Source organism: Syzygium oleosum, unplaced genomic scaffold (assembly GCF_021117445.2).
Source record: "Syzygium oleosum isolate NSW1041296 unplaced genomic scaffold, Sole_v2.1 Sole_v2.28, whole genome shotgun sequence".
Lineage (NCBI taxonomy): Eukaryota > Viridiplantae > Streptophyta > Magnoliopsida > Myrtales > Myrtaceae > Syzygium > Syzygium oleosum.
This window is the reverse complement of record NW_026607512.1, coordinates 1,136,963-1,150,679: the sequence shown is the minus strand read 5'-3', so window position 1 is coordinate 1,150,679 and position 13,717 is coordinate 1,136,963. Positions and strand designations below refer to the sequence as shown.

General features: G+C 39.8%; 2 protein-coding genes across 4 annotated transcripts; one reads left to right on the top strand and one right to left on the bottom strand.

Annotated features, from left to right (window-relative positions):
• Positions 1-2,900: 2,900 nt before the first annotated feature.
• Positions 2,901-5,507, bottom strand: LOC115680591 (uncharacterized). Of its 3 annotated transcripts, XM_030604407.2 has the most exons (6): positions 5,263-5,507; positions 5,084-5,137; positions 4,648-4,721; positions 4,031-4,148; positions 3,320-3,378; positions 2,901-3,128 (listed from the first exon to the last, which is right to left on the bottom strand). In XM_030604407.2, the coding sequence occupies exons 1-6, from the start codon at positions 5,365-5,367 to the stop codon at positions 3,050-3,052; spliced, it is 489 nt and encodes a 162-aa protein (XP_030460267.1). In that variant the 5' UTR covers positions 5,368-5,507; the 3' UTR covers positions 2,901-3,049. The 3 variants fall into 3 exon arrangements, with proteins under 3 accessions (XP_030460267.1, XP_030460269.1, XP_056159532.1); XM_030604409.2 differs by lacking the exon at positions 3,320-3,378; XM_056303557.1 differs by lacking the exon at positions 5,084-5,137.
• A 1,512-nt stretch (positions 5,508-7,019) lies between these two features.
• Positions 7,020-13,544, top strand: LOC115680659 (splicing factor SF3a60 homolog). The gene is made up of 12 exons (XM_030604469.2): positions 7,020-7,325; positions 7,508-7,621; positions 7,823-7,927; positions 8,427-8,569; positions 8,675-8,771; positions 9,067-9,231; positions 10,201-10,272; positions 10,933-11,091; positions 11,431-11,508; positions 12,102-12,230; positions 12,569-12,715; positions 13,163-13,544. The coding sequence occupies exons 1-12, from the start codon at positions 7,152-7,154 to the stop codon at positions 13,307-13,309; spliced, it is 1,530 nt and encodes a 509-aa protein (XP_030460329.1). The 5' UTR covers positions 7,020-7,151; the 3' UTR covers positions 13,310-13,544.
• The last annotated feature ends 173 nt before the right edge of the window (positions 13,545-13,717 follow it).

Below are 13,717 nucleotides of genomic sequence, written 5' to 3'. Positions count from 1 at the left end.
AGAAAATATTCTGATACGTCTAGTCCTCCTCTTTTCGAAATCCATGTGGAGTATTCAAAGGCAGAGTACGTGTTGCATGCATAGCCCTTCAACAATCTTCTCTTGATCAAAAGGTACATCTCATGTATGTACGTACTTGTGTTTGGCTTCGTGAATGCACGTTCCACGTTTAGCAGAAACAGTCAAACGCAATGATATGCAAGAGTGGGGTTCAGAACGTCACTTCATTGTATCATTCAAGTGACCATGAGCACATTTTGTCTCATGTAACTGTCTGCTAATGCTCTTCCACTAAAAGCAGAGGTTGACGGGCTTGACCGCCAATAGTGCTAAGCACCATACCCCGTAATAGTGAAAAAGTCTCGTGGCTCGTGATTCACCACGTTGAGAAAAGGTACGAATCTTTGGTGATGCTGCTTGGCAAGAAGTCCTGCCCTAATCAATGCGCACTAAGAAGCATTTCAGACTTTTTGTATCTGCCTGTGAAGCTTCCTACTCGTTATCTTCATGAAAGGGTAATGTAAGTGTTGCCAAAACCATATAAAATTGAGAGTGTAATGATCAAGAGTAAGCCGTTTAATTGTATATGTATAGCTAATCTTCTGGAGCAGATTTAGGTAATGTGCAAATCTAATGTTACTCGGTGGTAGTTGATGATATGCACATGTGGGTAGTTTGGAATATGATGGGTATGAAAATTGGTTTCCTAGTTTATGTCGGTAACGATAATAGGTTTCTTCATTCGCCTACCATGAAGAGAAACAAAATAGTCGCAAGATGATGATTCCCAGCCCTACCAACCCCAAAACCCATTTTTGATTATTTGCTTTCCCATCGCCAGCATGTTTCCATGAAGTTTCAGTTCCCTTTCACACGATAGTAATCTAGTCATTGTTAGTCAAAACCAAACTTTTGCAACTTCCCGCATAATTGTTATAAAGAAAGCAAAAAGACCATGTAAACAAAATAGGACCATTTGGTGTTTTGGTGATGTTACATGCATCACTGAGTGATTCAGACGTTTCGAGAGAGAGAGAGATGGAGCCTGGAGTTTTCCTTCCACCAAAACAAGTCCTCTTTACAATTTTCTTTATGGATCTGATCTGATCCAGTTTTTTTTTTTTTGGTCAAGGATCTGATCCAGTTGAGTTGATGAAAAGTGGGGGAAATCTAGCAAGCTGTGTTGTGTGTGTGAACTCGATTCTACTACTGTTGAGCGATGCTTCCTTGAAACCAGAATGACGGGCCCAACAGTTTTGGAGTGCCTTTCAAAAGGCAAAATCATTTGCAAGAAAAGACTTGCAACTAGTTGAAATCTTCGTGGTGGAGGTTGCTGCCTCAGCATCATCTTTTTAAAGTCATTTTGGAAAGAACCCAGAACCATCATTTTGTTTTAAAAATTAACCCTCAGCATCAGATTCACGTGGTGTCAATTTCACTGTGTATGGGTGAATTACATGCCCAATGATAACTTCCACCTTTAAGAAAAGCAAAACTTCAACCTTTAATTTATTATGTTGTCTTTCATGATAACTCACGATGCCAAAGAATTACGTCACGTGCGAATTTTATGAGCCATCGGCCTCTTCAATTGGCAAAAGCAAAGGTGATGAAAGAGAATCTGAGGAACTAAGTTGCGATCCATGGTAGCGGTCCCGAGTGGTCCAAGTGGATACGATCAGAAACCAGAATTTTATCATGTACGACAAAGCTGCGAGTAGATGAAATTGGCATTGACAACTAAATCAACCTTAGCAAGCAAAGTGTATGGTTGGTGGCTGAGGAGCATTGTGGTATGATGCAGTAGGTGAAAAACAGTAGGACTAGACTGAGGTAGTTGAGTATCAACTTCACATGGGTTGTTGGTGCGAACTCATGTCAAACAGGGGCCACTTCTGGGTTGTAGGAGAGGACTTCGAGCAAGAGAGCATGCTTTTCCATTACCTAACACCTGCTTACTACAAGCACTCCTACTTATATGTTCTCTGAAGAAGCCCTTCACCATCTGCATGCAACTGGAGAGATTCTTGGTGGAGGTAGTTGGCACAATGAAGATCCAAGAATCTGAAGGGATCTTCTTGTAGCAGAGGAGTGTCGGATTAAAAAAAGTTTGGACAAGACTTCACTATGAAACCCTCTTTGATTGGGGGTGCTTTGGACTTGGGGATGATTTTGGCCCTGCAATCTGCATGCTCTAGTCCACACCAAAAAGTACCCACGAGAAATTCTTAAAAACAAAATTGCAGGAATGGTCTTTGTCCAACATGAGTAGGCTATGCAACTGTTCATTACGTTGTCCTTGAGCCATCATCTCTCAAATCAACTTGAATTAGAGGTGTTGAAAGATAGTGGATCACAAGGGTCAAGCCCACCACAAGCCCAAACAACATCAAATGACTAGTGCTTCCAGGCTGAAACCTCGTATTTGCACATTATTAGTAAGCCAAACATTTAAGGCTTCCCTTTTCTGTATTGTCTTCATTTCACGAGATGCTATCCTGAGAATGTTTATCAGACACAGTTACTGCAAGTTGAACTCATCGTTTTCTCAGCACAGGCCAACAGGGCTCTGGCTTCTTGTAATCTGATCTTCCCAAAGGCAACCGTCCCTATTTTCCGGGCCCTTGTCCTCAAACAAGGACAGACATTTGCAATTATTATGGACAATAAACCATGTAGATTCGTTTCTTATCTCCAACCCGATCGACCCGATCAATTTGACACAGAGCAGAGAGATATTGTATCTGGAATATACTTGTTCTTCACTTGCGTTGGTGGACTACCCTTTCTTCTTCCGAAGATGTACGGTATTATAACCATTACCAACCCTTGGCTCAACAATATTCAATAACAATGAGCTTACAAAAGTTTTTGGGACCCAAACTCAAGTGCAAAATAGATTAAAGAAACCAAAGCAAACGGTTCAATGAAGAAACGAATATGAGAATCTGCCGGTCATCAATCACAGGCTCAGGAAAAGAAAGCCAAATGACCACACACCAGAAACCCCGAGTCATAAAAAAATAAACCAAGAGCGAATGGACTTCCCCTACAACTCGGTGTCACAAAGTCTAACCATCAAATCAGAAACCATTCTTCGGGCAAAAGGAATGTAGCTTAAACTGTACCTGAAATATAGCAAACAAAGTAGTTGCTTTAGCCTTTACTGAGCTAAAAAATGATACAAGCTACAAAGACAACAGTCAAACATAATGTTCTTTCATCACCAGTAACTCCGTCACGAGCCAAAAAGTCAACAAGAGAAATGCCAAGGCGTAAATATAGCAAGCAAATAGACAAAAGAAAACAACAGACTCACCAGAAAAGGGCGCAGATCTCGCAAATGATTACTACAATGGTCAAAACTTTACTATGTATCTGAAAATTAGGATCATGAAAAAATAAGAACATTTTGTGAGAATATGACTAGCTGCCTCTATCTAAACATTATATATGCAAAGATGTGCCTTAAGCCTGTACACCCATAGGGAATATTGCACACGCTAGATACAAATCAGTGAAGAGCACCGTCAGAGACTAAATGGACGAGATCACTAGACACTGAAGGCCACAGGACCATACAGAAGTGATTGGTTTCGACCATCCACAAAAGTCCTCATGAGCAGTGCCCATCTTGTATGTTAAAGGGCGGTGTCGGGAAATGATAGACAGAAAACTTTGTGAGAAGTGCTCTGATATTAAACTCTATTTCCAACTATTTCATCGAAAAATGCAACATAGGACTGTTGAGCTTTAAAAAAGTTTCAACAATCAAGATCTAAGTAAATTACAAGGGATAATTACATGGAGAACCAAGTGAAGCACACCGCATAGCCAGGTAGAAAATGCATCAGAGGAAGGAATAATTTCCAAAGCAGAGAGTCACATAAGAAAATACTCCACTAGCAAGAAAAAATTAATAGGAGTAAAATTAGATTAAGGAAAACTTTGAAGCTCAAAGAATCCATTTTAGTGTCTCCTGCATTATGTTTGCTATGAGAAAAACATCTTATCAGGATAAAATACTTACCCAAAGAGCACAGATGAGAGCCAAAACGACACATCCAAGGTAAATGGCAGTTGCAAAGACTCGAGTTGGGTCAAACATCATCCTCATTTGTTGTGCAGCTCCAATAAGAAAGACTGTGCTGCCAGACAGGAAAAAAAATTCAGAATCTGGAACGACAACTTATTCTATGGGGCGATTCCTGGAGATATGTAGATAATTCTAATCACATGCATGCGGACCAATAGCAGTAACATTTGCTCTTTATCTAAAGAGGTAACATGGCAAAACAATAATTAAAGTGGTGAGATAATACGTGCAACATCTACAACACCTAGTATGGTCAACCATTGTTGGAGGCTTTAACTCTTGCCTTTCCAAGAAAAGATGAACAATTTATACAGATTACAAGAGATAACACTGCTCTATTCTTAGGAACGATGAACGAGCATTGGGACTAGTCACAGGGAAAGCACCAGAGAGAGGGTAAAAGTGAGCTTTCTCATATAAACTGAATTAGACAAATTAACGAATAAAATGTCGGGCATAACTTTGATGGGCGAAAGCAACATACGAAATATTATAACTAGGTATATGGAGCTAAGACATTATTCTCTGCTCAATGACCAAATTTCACTCACCTGCCAACGGCCAAAAGATTGCCGCAGGTGAAAACAACTGCGAATTTGATAGGCTTCGCAAACACAATCAATGACTGCGAGAAGCGAAGTCAAAGGAAATAAATCTTAGTATTGCAGTTCCAAGTTTCAGCAAAAGGGTTAAATTCCAAAAGGCGGAAAAATATCACATTTGGAACTCATCCATCACCGTGAATGGTTCCCAAACAAACAACCAAACATTCTCGCCCTCAATCTTTCATTTCCGAGCAAGCAAAAGATAATGGCGCAACATTCAACATGATAATCAGCAAAGCAGAAAAGCAGTAAGCATTGTGGCAAAATGGAAAGCAGGCTTGCAAAACGGCCGAACCGCGAATCACCCAGAAAGCACAAGAATTTCGACACGCAGCAATGAGCAGTTGAATCGAACCCACTGAGATGGCGCGCGTGATCTTACCAGGAACATACATACGAGGCCGACGAGAAGACACGCTGCGAAGGCGTAGACTCTCTGCTCCACGCCCACCCCGGAAAAAGAGAGAGAAAACCCAGGAACGGCATCAACGGGGAGGATCAAACAAGGCATGGGCATGCGCAGAATCGGCCGAAAAGAGGAAGGAAAAGAGCGAACTCGACCTGCATAGGAGAGAGATTGCAGACACCATCTGAATCTTCAGCCAAGAGCTCATCTTGGCCGCCACCTTCTTCCCCGCCGAACAATGACTGGTTCAGCTTCCACATCGCGCTCGAAGGTTTGGACCTCGCGGTTTCGGATTCGCGCTTCGCATCGGCAGAAAGGAAGCTCCTTTGAAGGAGCCGGAAGGAAAGATGGTTTGTTTGTGCACCGAGAAGAGCGAAGGGAGAGAGAGACTTTGCAAATGGAAAATGGTAAAGGAGGTGATTAAGAAAATCAATGGTTAATACCACCAAAAATCTAAATTGATATTTGTTGTGACAATTTTATCTCGAATTAATTTTTTAATTATAAAAAAACTCTAAATTGCTATATCTAAAGTAAATTTACCTCAAACTAATTATTTGATCACCAAAAATCTCAAACTAGTGTGTTTGTGACAAGTTTACTATCCGTTAAATTAGATTAATATCACGAAAGCCCACAAATTGGTAAACCCGTGATAAATGAAAGGGTAAAACCCCAAACTAGTACACCCTGCCACATATCATCCAATTCAGCAATTTGACAGTAAAATTGTCACATGTATACTAGTTTGAAGTTTTTGGTAGTCAAAAAATTAGTTTTAGATAAATTTATCGCAGATATACCGGTTTGAGATTTTTCGTAATATTAATTCAAAAATAAAATGAATTTGCCAAAAAGGAGGATTTTAATGTTCGTATCACGAATTTGTAATGGGAAACTTCTTCTAAACAGTAAACAGCTGTTTTTTTATTAGCTTCTTAAAAATTTATTTGCTGAAAGAAACTTAAGACCATTTGAATTAACGAATTAAGAACATAATCCTCGAAAGCAAATCAACTGAAGTGATTTTTTTATAGAGAGGATTATGCTTAGAGCTAATGACGGGTCATGCAAATTGGTAGATTCAGATATCTCTCGTAGTTAATCAATTTTTCTGCAACATGTTATACAACTATTTCACAATTTTCCGAAGCTTTAAATATTTTTATATTTACTATAAAAGTACTTCCAAAGAATCTAATCATAAAGTAATGCAGTCTAGACAATATAAGCATAAGCATTATCTAGATGTTTAAATTAAAAAACATCAATTATCTCTCTTTTGTGTTTCTCACTTTTATAAACTTATTCGCGTTAATTGTCAAGCAAAGAGGAAATACAAGCGATTTGTTTTATAAAAGTATTTTTTAAATCATTTATTTTCCATTAAATAAAGGGAGCTTTGAATGGTCCATAATACGATTTGAATAGCCAATTTCCTTTTTTCTTTTTTATCGTAGATAATTCTAAAAAGGGAAAATGACATAAATTTTTTTTGAATTTAGCCTAATCTGTAATGCGATCTCTCAATTTTTAATTTATTCAATATGATCCTTGAACTTTAACCCAATGTGCAATGTGATTCTTGACCTTTTAATCTATTATTTTGATTTCAATGATGTCCCCGATCTTGAGTTAAAAGAAAGACCACGTTAAGCATTTTCACACATGTACCAAATATTCGGGACCACATTGAATAATAGACTAAAGTTCATGGATTAAATTGAATAAATTAAAAATCGAGGGATCACGTTACATATCGAGCTAAAATGAAGGGACGATTTGTGTCATTAACCTTTTTAGAAAACTCCGGAGTTACAGATGGGGCGAAACGACCGCGTTTGTATCGTCGTTTTTGTCTTCGACGTCCTTCCATATCCATCCCTGACGCGAGCGAGCGAGCGAGCGAGCGTCGCCTTCTGCTACTCTCCGCCATTGCTCGAAACCCTAAAACCACCCCCGGAAATCCCCAAAATCGGTAGAGAGAGAGCGCGCGCGCTTCCGCCGCATCAGCTCGAACCGAGGGAGGCGCCGGAGAGACACGATGTCGTCGACGTTGCTGGAGGTGACGCGGGCGGCCCACGAGGAGGTGGAGCGGCTCGAGCGCCTCATCGTCAAGGACCTCCAGAACGAGCCGCCGAGCAGCAAGGACCGGCTCTTCCAGAGCCACCGCGTCCGCCACATGATCGACACCATCGCCGCCGCCACCGAGAAACTCGTGAGTCCGTTCTCCCGATCGGCCGCCGCCGAGGAAGGCCGCTCGTGCCATCGCCGAGCGCGCTTTCCGGTGCGCCGGTTCCGGTTTTTAATGAAGCGAGAGCGTTTCGGTCGAATTGCGGCATAAGTTCGCTTCGTGCTCAATGTTTTCTCTTCTGCAAATTTTTTTTTTTTTGTTTTTAGATTGAGGTATATGAAGATAAGGATGGTGCTAGGAAAGACGAGATTGCGGCTTTGGGAGGCCAGACTGCCACAGGAACGAACGTCTTCAGCGCTTTTTATGATAGGCTGAAAGAGGTGATCTGTTCTCTTGAGTATTTGCATATATACTGCGACATGGATCCGTAATTTTTCGCTTTGTGATTCGCGAGAAGCGAAATTGTCTCGTGGTTAAAATGTCTGTGGTTATAAATTTCTGAAGATTTTGGAGTAGCTTTTGCCGGGTGCCTCTCGGCGGTGATTCCTAAGCTGACAATTAAGATGTATCATCTGTTTCAGATACGCGAGTACCATAGAAAGCACCCGGCTGCTCGTGTTGTTGATGCCAATGAGGAGTACGAGGTGCTTCTGAAGGAGGAACCTCAAATTGAGTTCAGTGGGGAGGTGGGTCTTCGCCTCCTATTTAGCAATGCTTGTTTTAGTTACGAGTTACCATGCCATGTCTTGTCTTTTAGTTTGAATCGGATGGAATGTATGCTTTGTTGCCTCCATAGTTGTTTTCAAATTTGCATTTTTTTTGTTTGTCCTCTCTCTCTCTCCGTCTAGGATGGAGCTCTTATCTAGCAAAAACAATAAAAAGTCTCGTGACATATTCCATCCTCTTTTCCTTTCCATTCTTTTCTCGTGATGGAGAGCTTGTATGATCCTTTAGCAAATTGGATCGCCTTGATTATATCTTCTAATTGATTCATCCAGTTCGCAATCCTTTTAGTTTTTTCAACGCTTCTTGTTTTTAAAATATACATTAAATTGGAGGACAAGATTTTGGTTTAATGTATATGAAGACAAATTTTCTCAAACTGAAATTTTCGTGCATTTGCTTTAAGGTGCAGGATTGTGGCTATGAACTTTCCTTCAGCTAACATATTTCTTCTCGTTTCAGGAAGCTCTTGGCCGATACCTGGACATGCACGAATTGTACCATCAGTACATCAACTGCAAATTTGGAGAGCCCATCGAGTACTCTGCTTATCTTGATGTTTTCTCGCAGCCAGAGAGGATTTCTAGGAAATTGAAATTAACTAGGTAAATTTGGATTATCTTTTTAATCCAAAGTTTGGTAGGAGATCGAGTAGTTCTTTTATTCTCATGTTGTAGTTGATGCCGATCTTGCTTGTATGGCTGGCGCAGGCAGTATAAAGAATATCTGGAAAATCTTCTGGAATACCTTGCATATTTCTTTCAGCGAACAGAGCCTCTGCAAGATCTGGATAGGATATTTGCAAAGGTTTGATTCTTTATATGCTTAATTTCATTTTCTGAGTCATTATGGTAGTTTATTACCTATAATTTGCGAGTTCTGTCAATGGAATAAATGTGCTGCAGTTTCAATTTAGATTTCTTGTGCGAACCTTTTGGTTAAAATCTACGGTTGCGCGGTGTTCAAATAAAATTAATAACCATGTGGTGTCGAAATGTAGTGGTATGGCAATTTGTTAACCATAAATAGCCATCCTAGCTAAATGGTGACTCTGTCTTTTCTACTTGCTTGTTAAATTTAAGTTATTGATGCAATTTGGCAGGTTGAGGGTGATTTTGAAGAAGAATGGGCAGATAACAAAGTTGAAGGGTGGGAGAATGGGGGTCAAGAAAATGGACATGCTGCATTGCTGAATACGGTGATTGACCTGGACTATTATAGCTCTGTTGAGGAACTGATGGAAGTCGGTCCTGAGAAGCTAAAGGAGGTAATTTAAATTCATCCCAATCTTCCGATTGTAATTGCTACAGCCTTTTTGTGGTCGTGTTTACGATTTTATTTCTCTAGTCTGTTATCTTGATGCCATAATCAGTTCATTTGCACGAGTGTGGTTTTTCAGAGCCACAAGCTCGATGGTAAAAGGCGTAATTGTTGTTTGTGGCTTTGTAGTAGTTTGTTTAATTAGAGCTAGCAACTTGTGCAAGACATGCAATTTGGGCGATGACATTTTCCCATTCCATCCTGTGTTATTAATAGCTATGATAGATTGCTAGTTTAGTGCTTTTTAAACGGATTTGTGTTTGTTCTTGGCATTATTTCTAATGGTCGTCAACTTGAAAGTTCTTTAACCAAAAAGAACAACTGGGAAATTTTTTACTACGAGCTTAGGATTGCCTGCGACTGCTATAATCTCTATCATCTAACATTTCATGTTGTTGGGAATTGTCTGAAGTGACGGCTTCTTTTGATAGCTGGTTATAAATGGTCATCGTTTTAACACTTTGAACAGAGTAATCTATATAAATTACAATGTGGTAGTCAAACCTGTCTATCTATTTATTTGTTTATTTTTCTTTTGATAGGTGACCCTAAGCCTGGGCTGAAGGCAAGTTGTATTCCCAATTTGGATAAAGGCAAGTACAGAACCCAGGCCCAGGGGTCTGTCATCCGAACTGTGCTCTGAGCTAGATAGTGCCTTGTTGGAGCTATTTGTCTGTCTTGTTGGCTTAGTTGAATTTGAAATCGTGAAATTCTTGTAGCTCCTGACTGTTTATCTGGCCTTTTCTTATGGCTAGTATTGGAAATGTTCACATTTTTGGAACTTGAGCAGCTTTTTTATTTTTTATCATTGCCACGTTGTGTACATGGACTAGGAAAGCTTTTATGCTGTTTTTCTTTTGGCTGATAAATTCAAACTCTACTTCACAGTATTTGATGGTTAATTGTGATTTGGCAGGCATTGGCAGCTTTAGGATTAAAGTCAGGTGGCACAGTTCAGCAGCGTGCTGAGAGACTCTTCCTTACAAAGGTAAGGTGCTCATGTGCAGCAAGATACATAAATTTAGACTTATATGGGTGTATCAAGTGTGCTTGTGTATGTTTTTGACGTTCTTAATCCTTAATCCTTCATATCATTGGTGGAATTTTTGTGTAATAACTACTTTTTCTTTTTAGGTGATCCTTTCTTGCTGAACTACTCACACAGACCAAAAAAAAAAACAAAAGAAGAAGCCAAGCTGTAATGATTTTAACTGAAAACCAAGAAAATGCTGATACTAATAGCAAAAATAGTTTTAATTCTGATCAAGCAAAATAAAATTCACAGAAGAATTTGATGACAGTTTCTTTAGAGACTTTAGTGTTGATTTTGAAAAAAAAATGCTGCTCTTGTTTGAATTGAGGGTTGGCAAAAGCTTTCAATTGTAGGCCGCCCCATCATATTGAGGACAGATCATGGCTATTGTCATGGTGGTTACAAATGTGTTGCTAACCATTAATATATTTTCTTTGCGGTAACTCTGTCCTCATTATTGGTTTGCATGCAGTCGATAGTGTAATATATGCGAATCTTAATAAGTGGTGGGTTATATCTACGCTAAGATATTTATTCCTAGCGTGGGTCTGTTTCAATTTCCAATATTGTGATGTGATTACTATTTTTCTAATGTTCATTATTCAATTTATGCAGCATACGCCTCTTGATAAGTTGGACAAAAAGCATTTTGCAAAAGGTTCTCGTGGGTCAGAGCAGAATGGTGTAGCTATGGCTGTCCAACAGACAGACAATGGGAAAGATATTGCTTTGATGGAGGCTAAAGTGAAAAAACTCTGCTCGCTGCTTGAGGAGGTGAGTGATGTACATCCATTAATATTTAGAAATATCTTGTAACCTACTTATGCATGGAGATAGGCTCAGTTTTATTTGTGAGTACATGTATGAGGATGGCTCACATTTTTTATGTTATTTTTTTCTCTCATAGTAACTGCTTAACTTATGCACACATGTTCTGTGCTCACAACCAGATATAGCCGCATGAGTGTCCATATTTGAATGTGAGGAAATGTACAACTGCTCCCTCCCCCACATCCCATAAAAAAAAACCGGAAAGAGAAGTAGAGAGGAAAAACTTGCCCTCTTAATTTCTTGCCTTGATGTTTCTGTGTTGATGTTCTTTGGATTCTGCAGACAATTACTCGAACAAAAGAAAATGTGGAGAAAAAGCAAGCTCTGACATACGAGGAGATGGAAGCAGAACGCGAGGAGGTGCTTAATCATACCTCTTTTTAGACTTTGGAAATTCTTTATGATATTTAGTTTATAATAGATATTTCACCACTATGAAGACCTTGGGAACAAATACTGTATGTATTAATGTTAGCCATGTATGTGATGTCTTGCTGTGCCTGCATTAGTCATGACCTTCTTAAACTCGATCAAGCTTTTCTCACATGGAGCTGGTTTTTCTATTTGTACCCATGCATGCCAGCAGGTTACTCCCCTCTTACACCTCTCATGCTACTGGAGTAGCGAGTAGGCAAACTGCCTGGTAACAGGCAATTTTCCAATTGGCTTTAGGAAAATTCTGAGAAAATTTGCAATTGAAACTTGGGAAGACCTATTTGAATGAGATGGATCTCAGCAGTATAATTGCTAGTATAAGGGCCTTTAGCTTAGAAACACGTGCTGTGTGCTCAGAATGGAGCATGTTCTTAAAGTCTTTAATTTCGTTTTAGCGAGGGGTTTATTCACATTTTGTGATGTTGGTCAGGAGCTGTTTGAAGTAGATAAGTTACTTGGGTTTTGGTCTATTCTAGTCATTGTTTACAATAGCTTGATGAATTGGGAATGGCGTGCAGGAAGAGACTCAGGCTGACACTGAAAGTGATGATGACGAGCAACAGATATATAACCCCCTCAAATTGCCAATGGGTTGGGATGGGAAACCTATACCTTACTGGCTCTATAAGCTTCATGGTCTTGGTCAGGTATGCCCATACCTCCTCATCTTACCTTTATCTCTTCTCTGTCCGCCTTTGATTTTTTTCCCAAGTTGCACTTAAAATGGTGGATGCTGTACAGTCCTTAACTTTTCCAATTTTCGCCTTGTGCATACTGATTCCCACAATATACTGGCTTTTATGTATTAGAGGTGCTCTCCTTTCCTTTCTTCCTGGGCAAGATAAGATAACCCTTGCCCACTGCCTTGAGATTGCTTGTGATTGTGCACAAGTGCTGCAGCTTCTAAATGAGAGGGAGAATGAAATCCAGAAGCCATGATGTATTTTTCTCTATTGAGGTCGTGTCTAACAACTCCGTTTCTCAGGAATTCAAATGCGAAATATGTGGCAACCACAGTTACTGGGGACGGAGGGCTTTTGAGCGGCATTTTAAAGAATGGCGGCATCAGCATGGCATGCGGTGTCTTGGCATACCAAATACAAAGAACTTCAACGAGATTACATCCATCCAGGTAAGACCCTTCCTTCAAACTTTTCTTTGACTGAACTTATTGCAAAATATCTTGGTTTCCAACCAGAAAACTAATAAGTCAATAGAAATCATTTGCTAGCGATAAGGATGAATTTAGTGGTTTTCTGTTCCTGTATGAAAGAGATCTAGGAATGTACTGACGTTGGTGCCGTTTTCGTTCAATAAAAGCTGTTAAGCAGTTGTATGAGGTATCAAAGAATATGTTAACTACGAATGAACTGGATTAAAAACGCATCATCTGCCTATTTGCTTCTTATAAGGCCTAAATGAGGGTGAGCAAGGGAAGATTGGCCATGCTGGCACCAGAGAAATCCACTTTCGAATTTTGTCTTATGGGCTGGTTTTGAAAATGCGTGACCGTGATCTTGGAAAACGCATCATGTGATTCACCCAAAAATGACTTAACAGAGCTTCCGCTATCGTGCAGGAAGCACAAGAACTCTGGGAGAGAATACAGGAGAGGTCGGGACTGAACAAGTGGCGCCCGGATCTGGAGGAAGAATACGAAGACAAGGAAGGCAACATCTACAACAAGAAGACTTACACCGATCTTCAGCGCCAGGGTCTCATCTAAGGCACCAGATCCCAGTAGCTTTCCAGTTTCTTGTAATTGTAGGAAGGAATAGTGTGATTCTCATGTGCTTTGGAGGGACGGCTGCAACTAAACACATTCGAAAAATCCTTTCGCTTTAGTTTTTGGGTTTTGATAGCACTCAAGACCATTTTTTGTATAAGGGGGCTTGCTCCTGTTCTAATTCTAAGCGCTACAGTGTAATGCTAAACTTCTTGCACCCAATCTGCTTTATTCATCGGTGTCATGGGTTATGTGACTGATATTTCCTTCTATATGCAGCAGAGAGAAGAATTGTAAGCCCAAAGTGCTACTTGACAATGAGAATTAAGAAAGCATGAGCTGAGTATATAACGAAATCTATGGAGATCTATATGAAAATGTAAATTATCTAATGAAAGTTTGGCGCTC